Below are 17,454 nucleotides of genomic sequence, written 5' to 3' on the forward strand. Positions count from 1 at the left end.
TTTATTTCCTAAAAATGAGGAATGAAAACCCAAATTAACAAGCAGACATTGTAAAATTTTCTGTTTTTAATGGCAGGTCAAATATCCAGAAACGTACATATATTGATAGTCTTCTAATCCCAGTTGAGTTCAAATATTAAAGTAACACACACGAGCTAAGAGAATTCAATATTGTTCAAGGCACTTACTGAATCTCCATGACTAGATGAAAACAAAGACAATTAGGGTGGACAATTAGACGAATAGAATATAAAAATAACCTTTTGCTCACAATTTACAAAATGTTATTATTATTACAATCTTTGATCTCTGATAACCTGCAATGCTGGCTGCATGAATCCAGCAATTTTTAATTTCAGAAAACTATTTTCTAAAACTTCAGGGCAAATAATTTACAAATAAGGTACACAAAGATTTAGAACATGCAGAAATTTCTTACATCTTCTGTTAATAATATTTTATGACTGCAACTTTATCAAATTATATACCTACTTGCCCTGTACAAATACAAAATAATGCATACATGATAAAACATTAGCAAAAGAGTAGTCCTTAAACTCAATTTATCATAAAAGTATTACTATATTAACATGTCTACAAGCAGCGTGTAACAGGGTTAAGAGACATTAAGGCAATAATACTTGAAGTTACAAAATAAACCATATGTAATACTTTTTCCTAAGTGTAGTATAGGCAGGTAGACTGTCCCAACAAAATTTTAAGGTAACAATCTACGCTGCTGTTAGTCCCACATTTTTAAGATGAAATACTAATCTGGCTTTCAGTGGCACTTGAATTTTCCAGTATAATTTAAAGTGTCTTTTAACTCCCTGAATCATGTCCATTCTGAAGGTGGATCTCTTGGTCCTTTGGGTTTTCCACAACGATTGCCAAAACCTACAGACAAAACACCAGAATAACTCAGCAGATTTTCAAAGTAGTAAGTTCATAAAATTAAGCTCCTTAATTTTCTAGAACAAATGAATTTCCACATGGAAATTCAACAACCACCACCACCAAAAATTCAAACAATTTTTTAACTCAAGAACCAATGTAAACTTGTTTGGAAGACTAAAAGAAATAACTTTTTAAAAAACTATGCTAAAGTAAAAAAAATCAATTCTATTACAATGTAAGGACAGCTGAGATATCTTATAATCCAAAATAAAGAAATGATTAGTTATGTACTACAGTTGTTTCATATTTTAGTTTAAGTTCAGTATAGAATAGACTAAATGATTTATTTTATGATTAATTCTAAGCAACTCTGGCCTTAGAAAGTTCTGGAATAAATACAAAGAACGACCCTTTCTCATTCTAGTCAGCATTTTAAGTTTTAAAATCATGTATTAAAAAAATATTACCAATGTCTGTGGCTTCCGCTGGACTTTCAGACAGATGATCTTTCTTGTCACTGAAAGTAGGTGAGCAGTCTATGCAAGTCTCAGTGTGAATACCTCCTACTGAATGATCTAAGATATAAAATAAAGCTCCTGTTAATAATTATCATTATTTGTAGCATCTTCCCCAGCTTCATACACAGACCAATTGTTTTAACCTGTTATGTTAATGAGTTTAGAGGCAAGTTTTCTCTCTAGATCATCATAATTTTAGAAGCCCAAGTAAATATAAAGACAAGAGTAGGGAACTCTGAGATAATGTTAGTAACTACTGAAGGCACTTAGAAATCTGCAGTGAATAATCCTGTCATGTGAAGAATCTCTTAGGACCTTACACTTACACATTTCTCCCACTTAGCAAGTATTCTCCATGCCACTTTGTTTTGAGGAAACACCTATGTTGTACCTGTTTTTGCATTTTACTTAGGGAAAAATGCTAATAGCAAAACTCAGATTTTACAAAAAATGCTAAGAGGTAGTGTGCACCCTGAGCAAAGCAGCAAAGGTGGCATCATCAAGCTCCCCCATGCCCAGCAACTACACGCAACAAGCACAAACCACGAGCATTTTGAATGGTCTCTGTGAACACTACGTGTGTCTCTTTCAGTTTTGGTATCAAGTATGATTTGTAGGTTATTTTCTAGTTTTGCAAATGCTCAAAAATGTTTGCCATTTAAATGAATGTTAATAGCTTCTTTGCTTTATACCATTTTGGCTTACAAATGGTTTCACAGGAATGCTGTACATTCTGTTAACATGAAACTTGCATACTAAGATCTTGTCATATCACATTTTCGTGAAATAAATGATATACGTGTGTTCTAAAATAATGATTGCAAAAGAAATAGTTTTATATGAAAACCAATTGCAAATAAGTTCATAATTACTGGCACTCAAATGTAGTCATTCTTTTAAGGGTTTACATCCATTTCTAAGGCATTGTGTAAAGAATCCTTGTGGCATTAAGTGCTAAGCTGGTAACTGAACTGCTGGTGGTTCAAGCCCACCAACTGCTCTGCAGATGTGGCTGTCAGCTTCCATAAAGACTGGCATTCTTGGAAAGCATGTGGGGCAGTATATTCTTGTCCTACAGGATTGCTGAGTTGGAAATGACTTGATGAGAGTGAGTGTTGTTCTTATCTCCTCTGGAATTAAAGAGTCCTGGTGGTTAATGCTTGGTTGGCAACCAAAAGTCAATGGTTTGGAGTCTGCTCTGTTGTTCTGTAGCATTGAGTCAGAACCGATCCATAGCTGGCCCCTCCATAGCTGGCCCCTCCGGTGGGTTTCAGAGGCAGTTAAATGCACAGGAGGAGACTTCCCATCCTTCTTCCACAGAGAAGCTAGAGCATTTGAATATGAATAGTGTGAATTCAGGATTGTACCACAGCTTCTTGCCACTAGGCCACCAGTGCTACTTTTACGGATTATAGCCTTGGTAACCCTACAGGACAGTTCTGTTCTGTCCTGCTGGGGCTCTATGAGTGGAAATAGACTCAAAAGCAAAGGATTTTGTTTTCACCCACTTATGGTAACTATTGTAACTCGTAAGTGGTCTTCTAAATTTAGAGTTAAAATAATGTATTTCATACTTGAAGAATTCTATTAAGTTAATGCTATTATCCATTAATTCCTTCATATTTTTTATCAAGTCCCCTACATGTAACCAACTGGGACACTTGAAATGCAAATGAGATAAAAGATGGTCTCTATATTCCAGGTGCTTTATAGTCAAGAAATCAAAAGATCAATTACATTAGGAAAATCTGCTACCAGACTGCTACAGAGTGCTAAAGAGCAAGGATATCAGTCTAGAGACTAAGATGCACCTGATATAGGCCATGGTCTCCACAATTGTTTGTTATACATCAAAGAGCTGGACAATGACCAAAGATGACAGAAGAATTGTTGATGCCTTTGCATTGTGGTGCTGGAGAAGAGTTCTGAACATACTATGGACTTCCAAGAGATATGTCTTAGAGAGGGTGAAACCAAGCTGCTCCTTAGAGGCAAGAATTTTGAGACTCCATCTCACATACTTTGGTGGCCATGTAACCAGGAGGGACCAGTCTTTGGAGAATAATATCATGCTTGGAAGGGTCAAGGGACAGCACAGGAGAGGAACACCCTGGATGAGATGATTGAGGTAATGAGGGTAGGTGTGTCAGAGACAGTGAGACTGGCTCAAGATAGAGAAGGATTCAGAGCTATTATGCATAAGATCGCTCTATGAGTTGTAGCTGACTCAATGTCATATAACAATAATAACATATTCCAATGAGGGGTCCACAAACATGTTTTACTAAAAAACAAAAAGTCCAATGGTATTGGGTTGATTTGGACTCAAAGTAGCCTTATAGGACAGAGTAAAACTGCTCCATAGGGTTTATAAAGCTGTAATCTTCATGAAATTGATTGCAGAGCCACTGGTGGGTTCAAACCTATTGTCTTTTAGTTAGTAGTCAAGTACTTAACCATTGCACCATTAGGGTCCCAGCAGGTATAAAGAGCTAATTTTTAACTTTTGTAGTCCACACAGGGAGTCTGTTACATAATTTTTGGTTTTGTTTTCAAACAACTTTTATTAACATAAAGCAATAAATCCCAAATTCCTCTGAGTTCAAGAGTCAAATGAAAAACAAGCAAAGGCTAGGATTTAGTCTATAGGTTATAGTTTCCTAATTCCTGATCTAAAATGGGAGACAGACATTTGATTAATACAGGAACATGGTAAGTTTTAAAATGAAATTATGCACAGAGTGCAATGGGACACACATTAGGGGCATCAAGATTAAACTAGTGGTGGTAAGTTAACCAGGATCAGCTTCTAGGAAGTAATGAAGATGGTACTCTACATGCTTCAATTTTCTCAGTTAGGTATAGGTTATTTGATGACCATGAATAGGAAAACCAAGGATTTTATAAGAAAATTTAGGACTGGAAGATTCAAGGGAAATAGAAAAGGTACCAACTAAAATGTAAAAGATCATCAGGCAATGCTTGCTTAAGACCATATTTGGAGTTAAACAGCCAGAATTGAAAGTTTACTATATAAAACAGTGATGTTCCCCAGCCAGCCATCTCAAAGTATTCCCCCCCCCCCAAAAAAAGGCAGATCCAAGGTGTGATCATGGAAGAGATCTGTTTTAGTAAGATAGCAGATGAAGGATGAGGCTACAGATGATTCAAAGGAATGATACAGACTGATAAGCTGCTTACATGATTTATACAAATTCATTACAATGTGACCTATTGTATTATGACAGTCAAAGAAATGTGGTAGAAATTTTCTAATATGCCATAATAACACTAATTAAAACTGCAAAATCATACCAGTCTTCACAAATAAAGGTAAAAGTCTTAAAAATACATGATTTAAATAAGAGTTGTTATAGATCAAGTCAATCAACTAGGTTAGTAATAGAACACATTTATTCAAACAGCTACATCCATTGTCAAGATCTGGCTTTACAGAACAGATATAATACTGTTAAAAAAAATTTATTTCCCATTACCTGGATAAAATAAATACTTTAGTTATTTTACAGATTCTTATAATACTAGTGTATTAATTAACTTGGAAGAATAACATTGCACATGTCAGCATTTAGAAGAAGTAGTTCTATATATTTTCTACATACAGAAATAAACAGCATGTGTCATGAGATACAGAATTTAATGGAAGTTAATCTGTATTCTATAGAACAAAGAAAATCTTTACTCACCACATTTTTCATTTCCAGGGGTTATCAAGCCCTATAAGGAAGGAATGTAATAGCTGTCACCACACACTCATTTTATAAATAACAGAAAAATTAAGTTGGCTACATATCCATACTGGGTTATAGGGACATCTGTGTTTGTGTAAAGGAAGATACAGACAATTTCTTGTGTCAGAGGGAAATAAAATTATGTTTTCAATTAAATGTAAAACTTTTAAATGTTATGCTGTTTTATACTTAGAATGAAAGAACAGTGAACTACTTTCCCCTTCAAGACAAAAATTGCAAGGAATATACACAGAATAGCATTTTGACAAACATATACCATATATCATCAAATTATATTTAATGATATATATCATTATTATAAGTTATGATATCACAATGTGTATTTATCATCTCTAAGTACCCTAATTTCAGAGATTTCTAAATATCAGAAAAATTATTAAAATTTTATGCTAGGAAAAATGGTATTTCCCAAGGTGAAAATATTTAGCTTTCAAACATTTCTATACCGTGGAATAAGAGTCTGGAGGCCAGAATAACCAAAGGGAGAAACTTTGCTCCTGGTATTTTAATGAGTGGAACTGCAACAGAAAACAGGCAAAAAGAAACTAACATTTCTTTAACATTTTAAAAAGGAATATGTGTCCTTTTCAGTCTTGAAGGACAGCTGGAACACATTTTCTTATCAAGAGGAAGCCCTTAGTCTTCTTAGCGTGGAGGGAAAATTCTGAAGAAGACCTCCTTAACAGGTTGAAATCCTTTCCTGATGGTTGTACTTGTCTCCCCACCCTGCAATCTCTAGCTGAGAATTACTTACTTTGGGTTAATTTTAACAATAATACTTTCTGACCCTGTATCAAAGATGACCTTTTCAATAAGCAGGAAGGAAAACGGTTTTAAGCTTTAACTGAAATACTGCTAATTCTGGTCTGAATCACAGACTTTCCCCTCATTCCATTTTCCTTTTTATATGATGTGCTACCTTTTCCCAGGTTAAGGCTAGCATTCAGCTAATGCAAGCAGTCCAGGTGGGTCCCTTCATCATAAAGCCTGGAAACACACCTATATAAGGAGCCTGGACACCCCCAGGTACTCCCTTTTAACAATCTTTTCAACTTTGACAAGAGCTTCCAGGCACCATTTGAGGGACCTGGTATGACCTTCTAGAGGGGCAGCCATTTTGAAAGAGCATGACCACTAAATTGTTAACCAGAAAGATGACATTTTAGAGCCCAGCTCGTATGACCACTGATTTGCAAAACCTTTCCTTTCCTAAGATTACCCTGTCTTTCCCTCCTACAAGTGCTGGATAAACATGAGCTCTTTCCCAGTGCCCCTGCCCGAACCTACAAATAATCTCTAAAAACCTTTCCTGGCTGAGATAGACTAGGAAACCCACATCTCATGTCTCCTAAATATCTGATCTTGTCCTGTTCTAATCCTTCTCCCAGATTTGTTTTCTGGAAGCAGGTGGCAGAACCATGGTTTTCTGGTAACAGAACTAAACAAAGGAACATACTGTGATCTAGAAAATGGTAATTCCTTTTCTATTTTAATCTCCAAATATACTTGGGAACATGGTATAATCCACAAATTTCAAAAGCAGCTTTTCAGATCCTATATGTAATATAAGCTTTCCATCTAGAATATTAGTATAAGAAACACTGATCAAAAATTACATATTTAGATGACAATTTTTGTAAAAATGACGATAATATAAAAAGAGCAAAAATATTTAATCATAGCTCTTCTAATTCCAAAACTACTCACTTCAATCTTTCCTTCAGACTGTCCTTGACTTTGAGGTTTATGCCGTTCATTTCTTAAAGATGTATCTGAAAGAAAACAAATGTTGTAATTAAAATTAGTATGTGTAATTCTTCAGTTTTTTCCCCCCCATTAAACACACAAGAAATGACCCTACTGCCACCTAGAAAACAGCACTTTGGTCAAAAACATTTTGTTGTTGTTGTTTTGTCCAGTCAGAATCGACTCAGAAGTAAGTGACCTCCCGCAGGTTTTCGGAGGCTGTAACTCACATAGCAGGGGACACTCATCCTTCTCCCACAGAGCAGCTGGTGGATTTGGTACCTAGTTTCAAGAAAATTCCTTTTTCCTAAATTTCCTTTCTTAATGAAATTAACTCAGCCAGCAGATCTTATTATAATCTAGAGATTATAACAACAATTTAAACATATCACTTTAGTTTTCAAATATCCTTATAACAAATAAAAATTAATGAACTGCTAGTGAAATGTAGCTCAGAAAAGTAAAAATTCTAAAAGAAGCTTGACTCCAGTACAGTATTCATACTAGCTAGGTACGTGTCCAAAGTCCTCATCCTGGACCGAGCTCAGCATCCACACTGAGGATGAGGGTCCTCTTTGAGAAGTGAAGTAGGGAAGAATGGTTTACAGGATGAATAGTTTGAATTATGATCACTTTCTCCAAGTTCTCACTGATAAACTAGTGGTCTTAAACATTCCCCAGAGAAAAACAATCAAATAATACCTCATCCCACAACTCAACTAAAAGAGAGTTCAACTGAGAGTCTGATGGTATAGACCATAGACACTTTCGCTGCTAATCCAAAGACAGCACCTCTCTGGTGCTTTGAATTAACCAACAGCTCCACAGGAGAAAGATGGGCAATGTTGGAAAGTCGGCTTGGAAGGTCAGTTATTACTCGACAGTAATAAGCTCTGTTTTTTAAATAAAAGACAAAGTAAAGACATTAATATTCCATAAATGTGCTACTTTTAATAACTTGGACATCAAATTATAAATACATTTATAATGGCACTGAATAGGATTCTGGTATCTAACATAAATTAAACCATCATGTTCCATAACTGTATCAAATAAAAAACCATGATTTTTACCATACAAGGAATTAAAAACATTGGTCAAAATCCACTCAATTTTTTATTTTTCTTGTGTACCAGGGAGTCAGACCCGACTAGCACAGGAGATTGTCCCTCCTTCTCCAGAGGATTCAAACTGTGTGCCTTCAAGATTGCAGCGCAGCGTCTTGCCTCTAGGACACCAGGGTTCCCTTTCAAATCTTTTCTTTTTATTTTTTTATTTAATTGTGCCACTCAACAGACACTAGACTAAAAAGAGTTTAAGACCAAAAAAGTGAGCAATGGAAGAGCAAAATAGACACTCACTGTGTTCGCTGGCTAATTCAAAAGATTCAGGAGTTCTTTCAGGTAAAGGAGGAGGTGAATCTTCACTAATATCTACATCTGTATAAAATATATAAAATTTAGACAAATTACTAAAAATTAAAGCTTTCTGACATTCTGATAATATAAAAAACAAACTCTTACCACTCAAAAATTTTCAAGAGTCATTTTGGGGCTTACTGAACAAGAAAAAAATGCACTTCCTTCCTGCTTCAAAATAAAAACTATTTTCCTGATACCCTCTAGACATTAATCCAGCCCTCCTTAAACCAGCCTTCAGTAAAAACGGTGGCAGGCCAAGTGACTGCTGCTGATGCTCTAAACCCATTAATGGAAATTATGATCATCTGGTTTAAGCTAATGTTTCCCTAAATGGACTTAACTTTCACGACTTTGGCTGTAATATGTACCTTTTATCCTATTTACCTGATATTTTTAAATCTCACTGATTTTTAACTTTTGTAATTTACCTGTTTTAAGCAGTAATACTAAGAAATAAGATTTGAAGTCCTAGCTATTTCTCTAAAAACCATAAAACCTGAATTAACATATTTTAATATTCTTTATATTGCCTAAAATCTTGTGAACGGTGACATCATACTTTGTGAATACTGACGTAAATTATATGACATTTTTTCCATTACTGAAAACAAAATTAGCTCTTGGAAAAGAAAATGCATCATCATTTAGCCTTATTATAGTGAATAAGTTGATCAGATCTTTTTACTAGTAAATTCAACTGTAAGAAACCATGAAGATACAATTCTTGTGTGAGGGCTCTGACCTTAGGGAAGATGGGATAAAGAAAGGGAAATATGTGAGCCCCAGATTATCTTGTCTGGGTCTTATAAATGGCTTTATTTGAAAAATGAACAAACAAAAAAACCCCAATCTTGCCAAAACATGGTTATTTCACCACAGCTGACAGGCAAGACACTGCAAAGAGACTGAAAATGAAGTATAATCTTTCCACTTTTGACAAACATGAAGTAAGTATGACTGCTCTTGCCTTTCTACATTTATTTAGACAGAGTCCTCTGGATATGACTGAGAGGAAAGTACTAGCCATTTTAATATCTATTAACTCATGAAGTTGGAACCAAGTCACAGCTGACCCTCCAAGCATTTCCAGAGGTTGTAAATGGCAGGCGACTAAGTAGACTGTGCATCTTTCTTTTAGAAACAGCTAGTGGACTTTGGATAGCAGTACAGTTCCTTATCTACTACAAGGCCAACCAGAGCTCCTACCAACAGGACTGGAAACCTCTCTTGCATATAAAAAAAAAATTAAACCATCCATAAACTATGCCCTTTTCCAAAAGCAGAGCAAAGCTGAGATAGCAGCCTACTTCTTGCTTTCTGTCTCTAACAGACCATAGTAAAGAGACTATTACTGTTAAAAGAAATAACTCATTGCCATCAAGTCAGAACAGACACATAGTTGAAGAATCTCAGAGGCTGAAAACTGCATGAAAGGAGACTGTCTTTCTCTTGCAGAGGAGCTGGTGGATTTAATCCACCTGCCGGTGAGCTCTGGTAGCCTAAGGGCAAGAAGCTGCACTGCTATCCCAGAGGAGAGTGGCTTGAATTCACCAGATGCTCTGCTGGAGAAGGAGGGGCAATCTCCTTCTGTACCAGTCAGATCCGTTTTGACGGTACATACACACACACAAAAAATAAAACTGCTTGCCTTGGGATTGGTAGGCAACTCCTTACCCATCAGGCCACCAGGCTTCTAAGAATCTTAGATTATCCTGATTCACCCTTAGAGTCTATACTGCTATTTTTTAGTCAAGCTTCTTGCTTCCCAATTAATTGTTTCTCCTTGGATTGCTAAATAGCCTAATCTATATTACATGCTTCTGGTTTAGAAGTTATCCTACTGGGGACTTATACAGTTTACATCGGTCTTTATTAATCATCCATTGTGTAAGGGTCCAGAGTAGCCAAATTTGGTAAATCTTTCAGGAGATCTGAGTACAGCATAAAATCTAAATTTGCAAGTAGAAGTATCTGTCATAGAGTACTTAAGCAAGGAGCCCTGATGACACAAGTGGCTAAAACACTTGGCTTTAAAACAAAACAAAAGTGGCTACAAAACAAAAGGCTGGCTGTGGCAGTCTGTTTCCAAACATATTTATAGTCTTGGAAATCCAATGAGAGCAGTTCTACTTGTCCTGTAGGGTCATTATGAGTTGGCATCAAGGCACAGCAATGGGTCCTTTGCAAACGTTGTTTTAGGTATCAATACAAAAGACATGACAAACCAACAAAATCACATTTAAAAAAAATCTTGTGTCAATGGTAAAAATGTACATGGTAAATAATGAATGTTGCCTGGTGCTACTAGTTGCCTCTGATTCCTAGTGACCCTATGGTCACTGTTGCCTTTAGTGATACTGTCTTTTCTACCTTAATTATTTAATTAGAGAAAAGGGGAGGGAAAGCTATAACATGGAAGAAAAAGGAATGAAAATTTTCTAGTTACAGTAATTAAAGTACTTTGGAAACACAAAATCAATGATGCAATGTGACCAAACTAAGGTAGTAATAAATAAAAGCTTATTAAAACATTAATATCTGAAAATGACCAAATTTTGGTAAGGGGAAACTTAATTTTGCTATAGGTTCTAGAATGTTGTAGAATAAAACACAACTAATTAACAGAGGTTTTATTACCTTTTTCAGCACCTGAATGTACCGTTCCTGCTGTATCATGTCTAGCAATGGACATTGGCAACACTTTCCTAGTAGAAATGCTTTCAGTACCAGTGGCAGCAGAAACTGTGGCACTTGCTGTAGAAATACTAGTTTTAGTCACAGCACCATCAGAGTTCCTTTCATCTGAATCTGAGTCATCAGAGTGAAGAGGATTAGTAAAACTGAGGGGTGCTCCGAAGAGAGGTGAACTGTCATGATCCACATGATCATGGGTGTCAACTTTTGTTGACGGGCTTGGTGTTGAACTCACAGTTTTAGCAGTTTGACAATGGTTATCAGAGGATTTGCTTTCAGAGGAATCAGGCATGAGTAGGGCATTTTCAGGTCCATGAAATGGCCACACTGCATGTCCCTGCTCATCAAGAGGCAAACAGTCTGGCCTTGGAGGTGTGTCCGAACTCTTCTGGGTTTCTTCCGATGGAGAAGCTGGAGCTTTATTTGACTTTATTAAATTGCAGTCCACACAAGAATTCTGAGACATTTCATCAACTTTTAAATCCCCTGAATTCAAGTCCTGTGGCTTAGAGATCTTATCAGCTATACAAGGTGAAGCAGATTTAATTTTAATTGCATGTCCCCGATTCAAGAGTGTGTTCCCTTCAAAACTTTTTGGTCCTTCTTGGAGAGGGACCTTCTTAATTTCAAAACTTAAATTTCGCTCCAATTTTTTCTCTATCTGTTCAATAGTTGATTCATTTTTCCCTGGAAGTTCTGTGGCTTTATTAAAGTTTCTGTTGAGATCTGTTGAATGTTGTTCTGATGAAACCATATGTAACACTGGCTTTGGATGGTATCTGTCATTGTCCTGCCACACCGTAGTAACTGTCGGAAAAGCTGAAGGGGGAGAAGGTGTCAAGATGGGTGGTACTGGGTGAGGTTCTGGAGGCTGCAGTATTTCTTCCTTTGCATCACCTTCAACAAGGCAACTGAAAAGGATATTGTAAAATGTTCATCTTTTGAAAAAAATAAGTTGACAAATGACAACTATTGTAGCTAAGTCTTTTACATTAAAACTAAGCACAGTCCCATTCAAAAAATGATAATAAAAGCTACAGAAAAAGTAAAAATTTGCCACTTTGATAAACAATGAGTAAAAATATTTGTGATGTTAAGGGTTTATTGGTCAAATATGCTGCCCTAGCCATAGACTGGCTTTGTCAAGTGAATGGGCAGGAATATGCAACTAGGGTGTATTGGCCTATCCACAAGGGGATTAAGTTAAACGGAGCGATTTAAATGCCATTCAACTGAGCAGATCCAGCAGCAGAATTAAGAGAACCTCACCAGCCAGCAAAGAGGAAGCAAGAGAATGTAGTGCATCCTTCAGGGCCAGAAAGTCTTTTGCTTGCTGGGCCTATGAGAGCAGCAACCAATAGCAGCCAGCACCAAAGAACCAGAGACCTGACAGGAGATGGAGGTGACCTTGGGACAGCTGGAAGGAACCAGAACTATGAGCTATCTGCCCAAGTTTATTGGAAGCCTAGGACATAGGGGTGGATAGAAGGGCATGGAGAGAGGTAGGGGGAAAACTGTAATTAAAAGGACTAGGCTTTGTAATATTGCCTAGAGCTATGGTGAGGCTGAAGTCTGAGGCGCTCACGAGCACATGTCAACAGCTCTCCTCACTGAGCGACTATATTCTTCTGCTACTAACCTGAATTATAGTCATTTGACTTCCTTAATACAGTTCTGTGTGATCTGAGAGCTATCACAAAGGATTTCAGACTCAGTAGGGCAGTGACGTTTGTGTTGGTATGAGTAGAAAGATGTGGGGAGTGTGCAGGACACGTCTCACTTCCTGAACAATGACTGTGTGTTGATGGGGGACAGTTCCCCATTGTGGACTTGGTAAAGGTCAGATGTGGCTGTCCTCATGTGGCCTTTGCTCTTTTTACAATATCCTTTTCCAAAATCCATGACATACAATACCTTCGGGTCCTTGGTGGTTTTGGAGGAGGAGAATCTTGTTTTTCAGAATCTATGGAACTAACCATATTTTCAGTATTAATTTCATTCTGCAAAGAAAAAAAAATCTTGCATTAAAAATTAGGAAAAAAACAATGTTTCCTTATGATTTAAGTAAATTATTGATTTTAAAGCTAGAATTTAAGTACATAAATATCTCAAAGTAGCTCATCTTCAGCTCTGAAAAACAAGTGTATATAGTACAATTTTAATACACTTTAAATATTACTATGAAAAAACAGATTTTCCAAATAAATTAATATTCAAAGACATGTCTTTTTTCAAAAACAGGTACAAGGAAGAATAAAAGCATAATATCTTTCACCTTTCCCAGCCTTTTTGGGACTACCTTATAGTGATTTCCAATTACTACATATTAATTCTAAAAAAGGTCTGGGACTCATTTGCATCATTCATTTCATGCTCCCTGTGTCACCACGTCAACAACCCTTATATCTCTATATGATTAATGAAATAAATTTCTTATGTCCACATTTCTTTTTTAAAAAATTTTATTTTATTATTTTTTCTGTGTGTACCATCAAATCAGATGTGACTGGTACAGGAGGGGATTGCCACTCCTTCTCCAGCAGAACATCTGGTGGATTTGAACTGCATACTTCTGGGATTGCAGTGCAGCTTCTTGCCACTAGGCCATATGTCCACATTTCTAAAGTGTGTAATTTCTCTTCAACTGTCATAAGGTAATCTTAGAAATGTACTAACCTATTGGGAAATGGATTCTAATTCAGTAGTTGTTTTTACATTAGTATTTTCCATATAAGACTACTTGTATCAAATTCTAGAAAAAAATTATTATCCAAGTTAAAATTCAATTATTGTTGTTGTTAAGTGCCACTGAGTCGTAGGCGACTCATAGCAACCCTATGAATGAAAGTCCTGGACACCTGTGTAACTTTCATCCTTTCTCCAGGTTCATAGGGTTTCGAGAGGCAAGCTATTTCAGAAGTGGATGCCACTCCTGCTTCCAAGCTTGTTTTAATCGGGGAGCTCCACCAAACACTGTCCACCATGGGTAACCATTCTCGTATTTGCCTCATCAGTGTCACAGTGTTCAGCTTCACAGCAACCACGAGTTACCTCTGTACAGCAAGTGGACATACCAGCGTTACACGACATTGCCTGACTTCTACAACACAATTATAGCAGCTAAACCACAAAAACTATTACTGCTATTAATAAATTATTCTAGAATTGAAAATCCTGGTGTCTGTAGGTAAAATAACCGGATTCAGTATTACCCGTAGCAATGTCTTTTATGTGTAAGATAAAAAGGGATGCATTTCTTAACAAGTATTTGCTTACTGAAGTGTTTTGAAAATCTGTGAAAATATGCCACTGGTTTCCAGAATAAATTTTCTTTTATTTTAAATGGTATTTCTAACAAATATTATTTATTGTAGAATTTTATATCACTTACCAGTATTTCAGAGTCAATTCTCTACAAGTATTCTGACTTTGTTGAGCTTTGTGGCATTCCTAAAGGCCTATGACAATGTAACTTTCACCTCTGAATTAAATTATCCAGCAATAATAAATGGAGAATTATTTCTGCATATAGTATAGCTTAAGAATGACAAGCATATATTTTAAATAATTTTACTAAACCACATGGTTCCAAGATAATTTTTCCAAACTTTGTATCTCTCTGGAATTTATATTCATCAGTTATATGAAAATATATTTTAAAAATATTTTAAATATTAAAAAAATAGATGGAAAAGGCAATCTCCAATTTCGTATGGAATGGGAAAAAGCCCCGAATAAGCAAAGCACTCCTTAAGAATAGAAGAACGGTAGGAGGTATCTCACTCCCTGATTTCAAATCCTACTACACTGCCGTAGTGGTAAAGACAGCATGGTACTGGTACAATGACAGACACATAGATCAATGGAATCGAATTGAGAATCCAGAGATCAACCCATCTATCTATGGTCAACTGATCTTTGACAAGGAGATGAAATCAGTGAAGTGGGGGAACGACAGCCTTTTTAACAAATGGTGTTGGCAAAATTGGAAAAATATCTGCAAAAGACTCAAGCAAGACCCACACCTCACTCCATACACAAAAACCAACTCAAGGTGGATCATGGACCTAGGACTAAAACCAAGGACTATAAAATTCATTACAGAAAAGCTAGGAACAACACTAGAAGTCCTAATCCACAACATAAACAGTCTTCCCAGTATCCTGGAAAAGCTACAACCAGGAGAAGATAACATAGATGAATGGGACCTTCTAAGACTCAAATCCCTATGCACATCCAAAAACTTCTCCAGTAGGGTAAAAAGGGAAGCCACTGACTGGGAAAAAGTATTCGGTAATATCATATCAGATAAGGGACTTATATCCAGAATTTATGAAATACTTGAGCACCACAACAAGATAAAGGTAAATAATCCAATAGAAAAATGGGCACAGGATATGAACAGGCATTTCACCGAAGACGACATTCAGATGGCTAACAAACACATGAAGAAATGCTCAAAATCCCTAGCCCTAAGAGAGATGCAAATTAAAACAACTATGAGCTATCATTTCACCCCAGTCAAAATAGCAAAATTTAACAGAACAGCAAGCAACAAATGCTGGCGAGGTTGTGGAGAAACTGGAACCCTGATTCACTGTTGGTGGGAGTGTAAAATGGTGCAACCCCTGTGGAAAGCAGTATGGCGCTTTCTCAAAAAGTTGCAAATAGAGATACCATTTGACCCAGCAATTCCACTACTGGGAATATACCCTGAAGAGACCATAGCTGACATCCAAGCAGATATATGCACACCCATGTTTATTGCAGCTTTGTTAACAATAGCAAGGAGTTGGAAACAACCTAAGTGCCCATCAACAAACGAATGGCTAGAGAAGCTGTGGTATATTCGCACAATGGAATACTATGCTGCATTAAAAAACAAGGAACTCATGCAATATTATTCAAAATGGTTGACTCTGGAGAACATTATGCTGAGTGAAATATCCCAGTCACAAAAGGACAAATATTACATGATGCCACTGTTGTAGAATGGGACTAACCTCAGGGTTGGGGAGAGACTGAGTAAGATGGGTTCAATAATGTATACTGCACTGAAACAGAGGAGGGAGAAAACTGTTTAAAAGAGATATATAACTAGGTATTTCTGTCATCACAGGAGACTAGAGCGAGGGCTACATGGTGGAGGGGACATGGGGGAGGGTTTGTAAAACAATGAAAGAATCTTTTCTTTTACTTTTCCATAATTTTTGGACTCATGTACTTATAACTTGTTAGTCAAATTTGTGTCTTCTAGGTTGCAACACCCCCATGATACATCTTCAAGGATACGAACATGTACGGCCAAGCACAATCAATAAGAGTGCATCTAAATTCCAAAATCAATCTCCATAATAGTCTATGTGTTTCCTACTGCCAAAGGGGCCCTTTAGAGTAGTGAGAGAAGATCTTCACCCTGAAACCCACAGCGTCCCTTTTCAGCAGGAAGTAGCTAAGAGAATACGCCATCCCCTTTTCCTTATGACTCAGGGTGAAGTCTCTCTCAGGGAGGAGTGATAGGGAATGGCAAAGGACACACTGACAAAGAAGATTAATCAGAACTGGCTTTGACAAGCACTGTGGCATTTGGACAAGAACAAACTGGGAGGAGGGTAGAGAGAATAGTGCAACAATGAATGAATGGAAACCCAAAATCTCTGTAAATGTTTATGAAAATTAATAAAATATAGAAAAAAAAAAGAGGAAAAAAAATAGTCATCTATACTAAAAATTCCCAGAACACAAGATTTCTTAAAAGAAAAAAATTTTTAAAAACCTTTTTAGAATGACTAACCACATTTTCTTTGTCCTCTGACTTTCTTACATCCAGTTACACATTGCAATAATTGAGGCAGTGAGCGCTCAATATTTGGCAAAATATTTATCATATATAACTTCCTTAGCATGTTTGTTTCCTTTCCAAAACCAGGAAAAACCATCTTGCCCAAACAGCTAAACTACCAGTCACCAGGTCAGCTTAAACTAACATTTTAAAGTATGTTAGTAAACATTTAGTATGCGGTTAAGAGATCTCTGGTGGCCTACTACTGGGTACGGAATTAAATTGCCAACTCTAAGGTAGACTGGGCAATCTCCTCTGGTTTGATTTAGAACCTCTGAAAACCTGCTGGATGGTCAGCTACAAGTCAGCTCTAACCTGAAGACATAGGTATAAGGGGAATGCTAGTAGCATAGGCCACAGCAAGTTGCACTGTTAAACCAAAGCTGTGCATCTCAAGTGATTCAAATTAACCAGCAGCTCTTGATGGAGACTGCAGTTTATGGTCCTGGAATCCACTGGAGGTTGTAACTAATTCAATGGCAGTGACAACTTATGTATAAAGCATTTTACAAGAAAGCAGGTTTGTTTTTTTTTTTTAGAGCCTTCTCTAAAGTATTTTTTTT

At 36.6% G+C, this 17,454-nt stretch overlaps 1 protein-coding gene across 1 annotated transcript in view; it reads right to left on the minus strand.

The window, feature by feature from the left end:
• Positions 1 to 835: 835 nt before the first annotated feature.
• Positions 836 to 17,454, minus strand: part of PTPN12 (protein tyrosine phosphatase, non-receptor type 12) — a 101,704-nt gene continuing 85,085 nt past the window's right edge. Inside the window, exons 12-18 of the mRNA XM_006882599.1 lie at positions 12,964 to 13,049; positions 10,993 to 11,960; positions 8,296 to 8,373; positions 6,896 to 6,960; positions 5,123 to 5,153; positions 1,365 to 1,472; positions 836 to 897 (exon numbers count right to left, since the gene is read on the minus strand). Coding sequence (XP_006882661.1) covers positions 836 to 897; positions 1,365 to 1,472; positions 5,123 to 5,153; positions 6,896 to 6,960; positions 8,296 to 8,373; positions 10,993 to 11,960; positions 12,964 to 13,049 — 1,398 coding nt within the window. The remainder of the gene's footprint in view (positions 898 to 1,364; positions 1,473 to 5,122; positions 5,154 to 6,895; positions 6,961 to 8,295; positions 8,374 to 10,992; positions 11,961 to 12,963; positions 13,050 to 17,454) is intronic.

Source organism: Elephantulus edwardii, unplaced genomic scaffold (assembly GCF_000299155.1).
Source record: "Elephantulus edwardii isolate Elephantulus edwardi_28Jun2011 unplaced genomic scaffold, EleEdw1.0 scaffold00022, whole genome shotgun sequence".
Classification (NCBI taxonomy): Eukaryota; Metazoa; Chordata; class Mammalia; order Macroscelidea; family Macroscelididae; genus Elephantulus; species Elephantulus edwardii.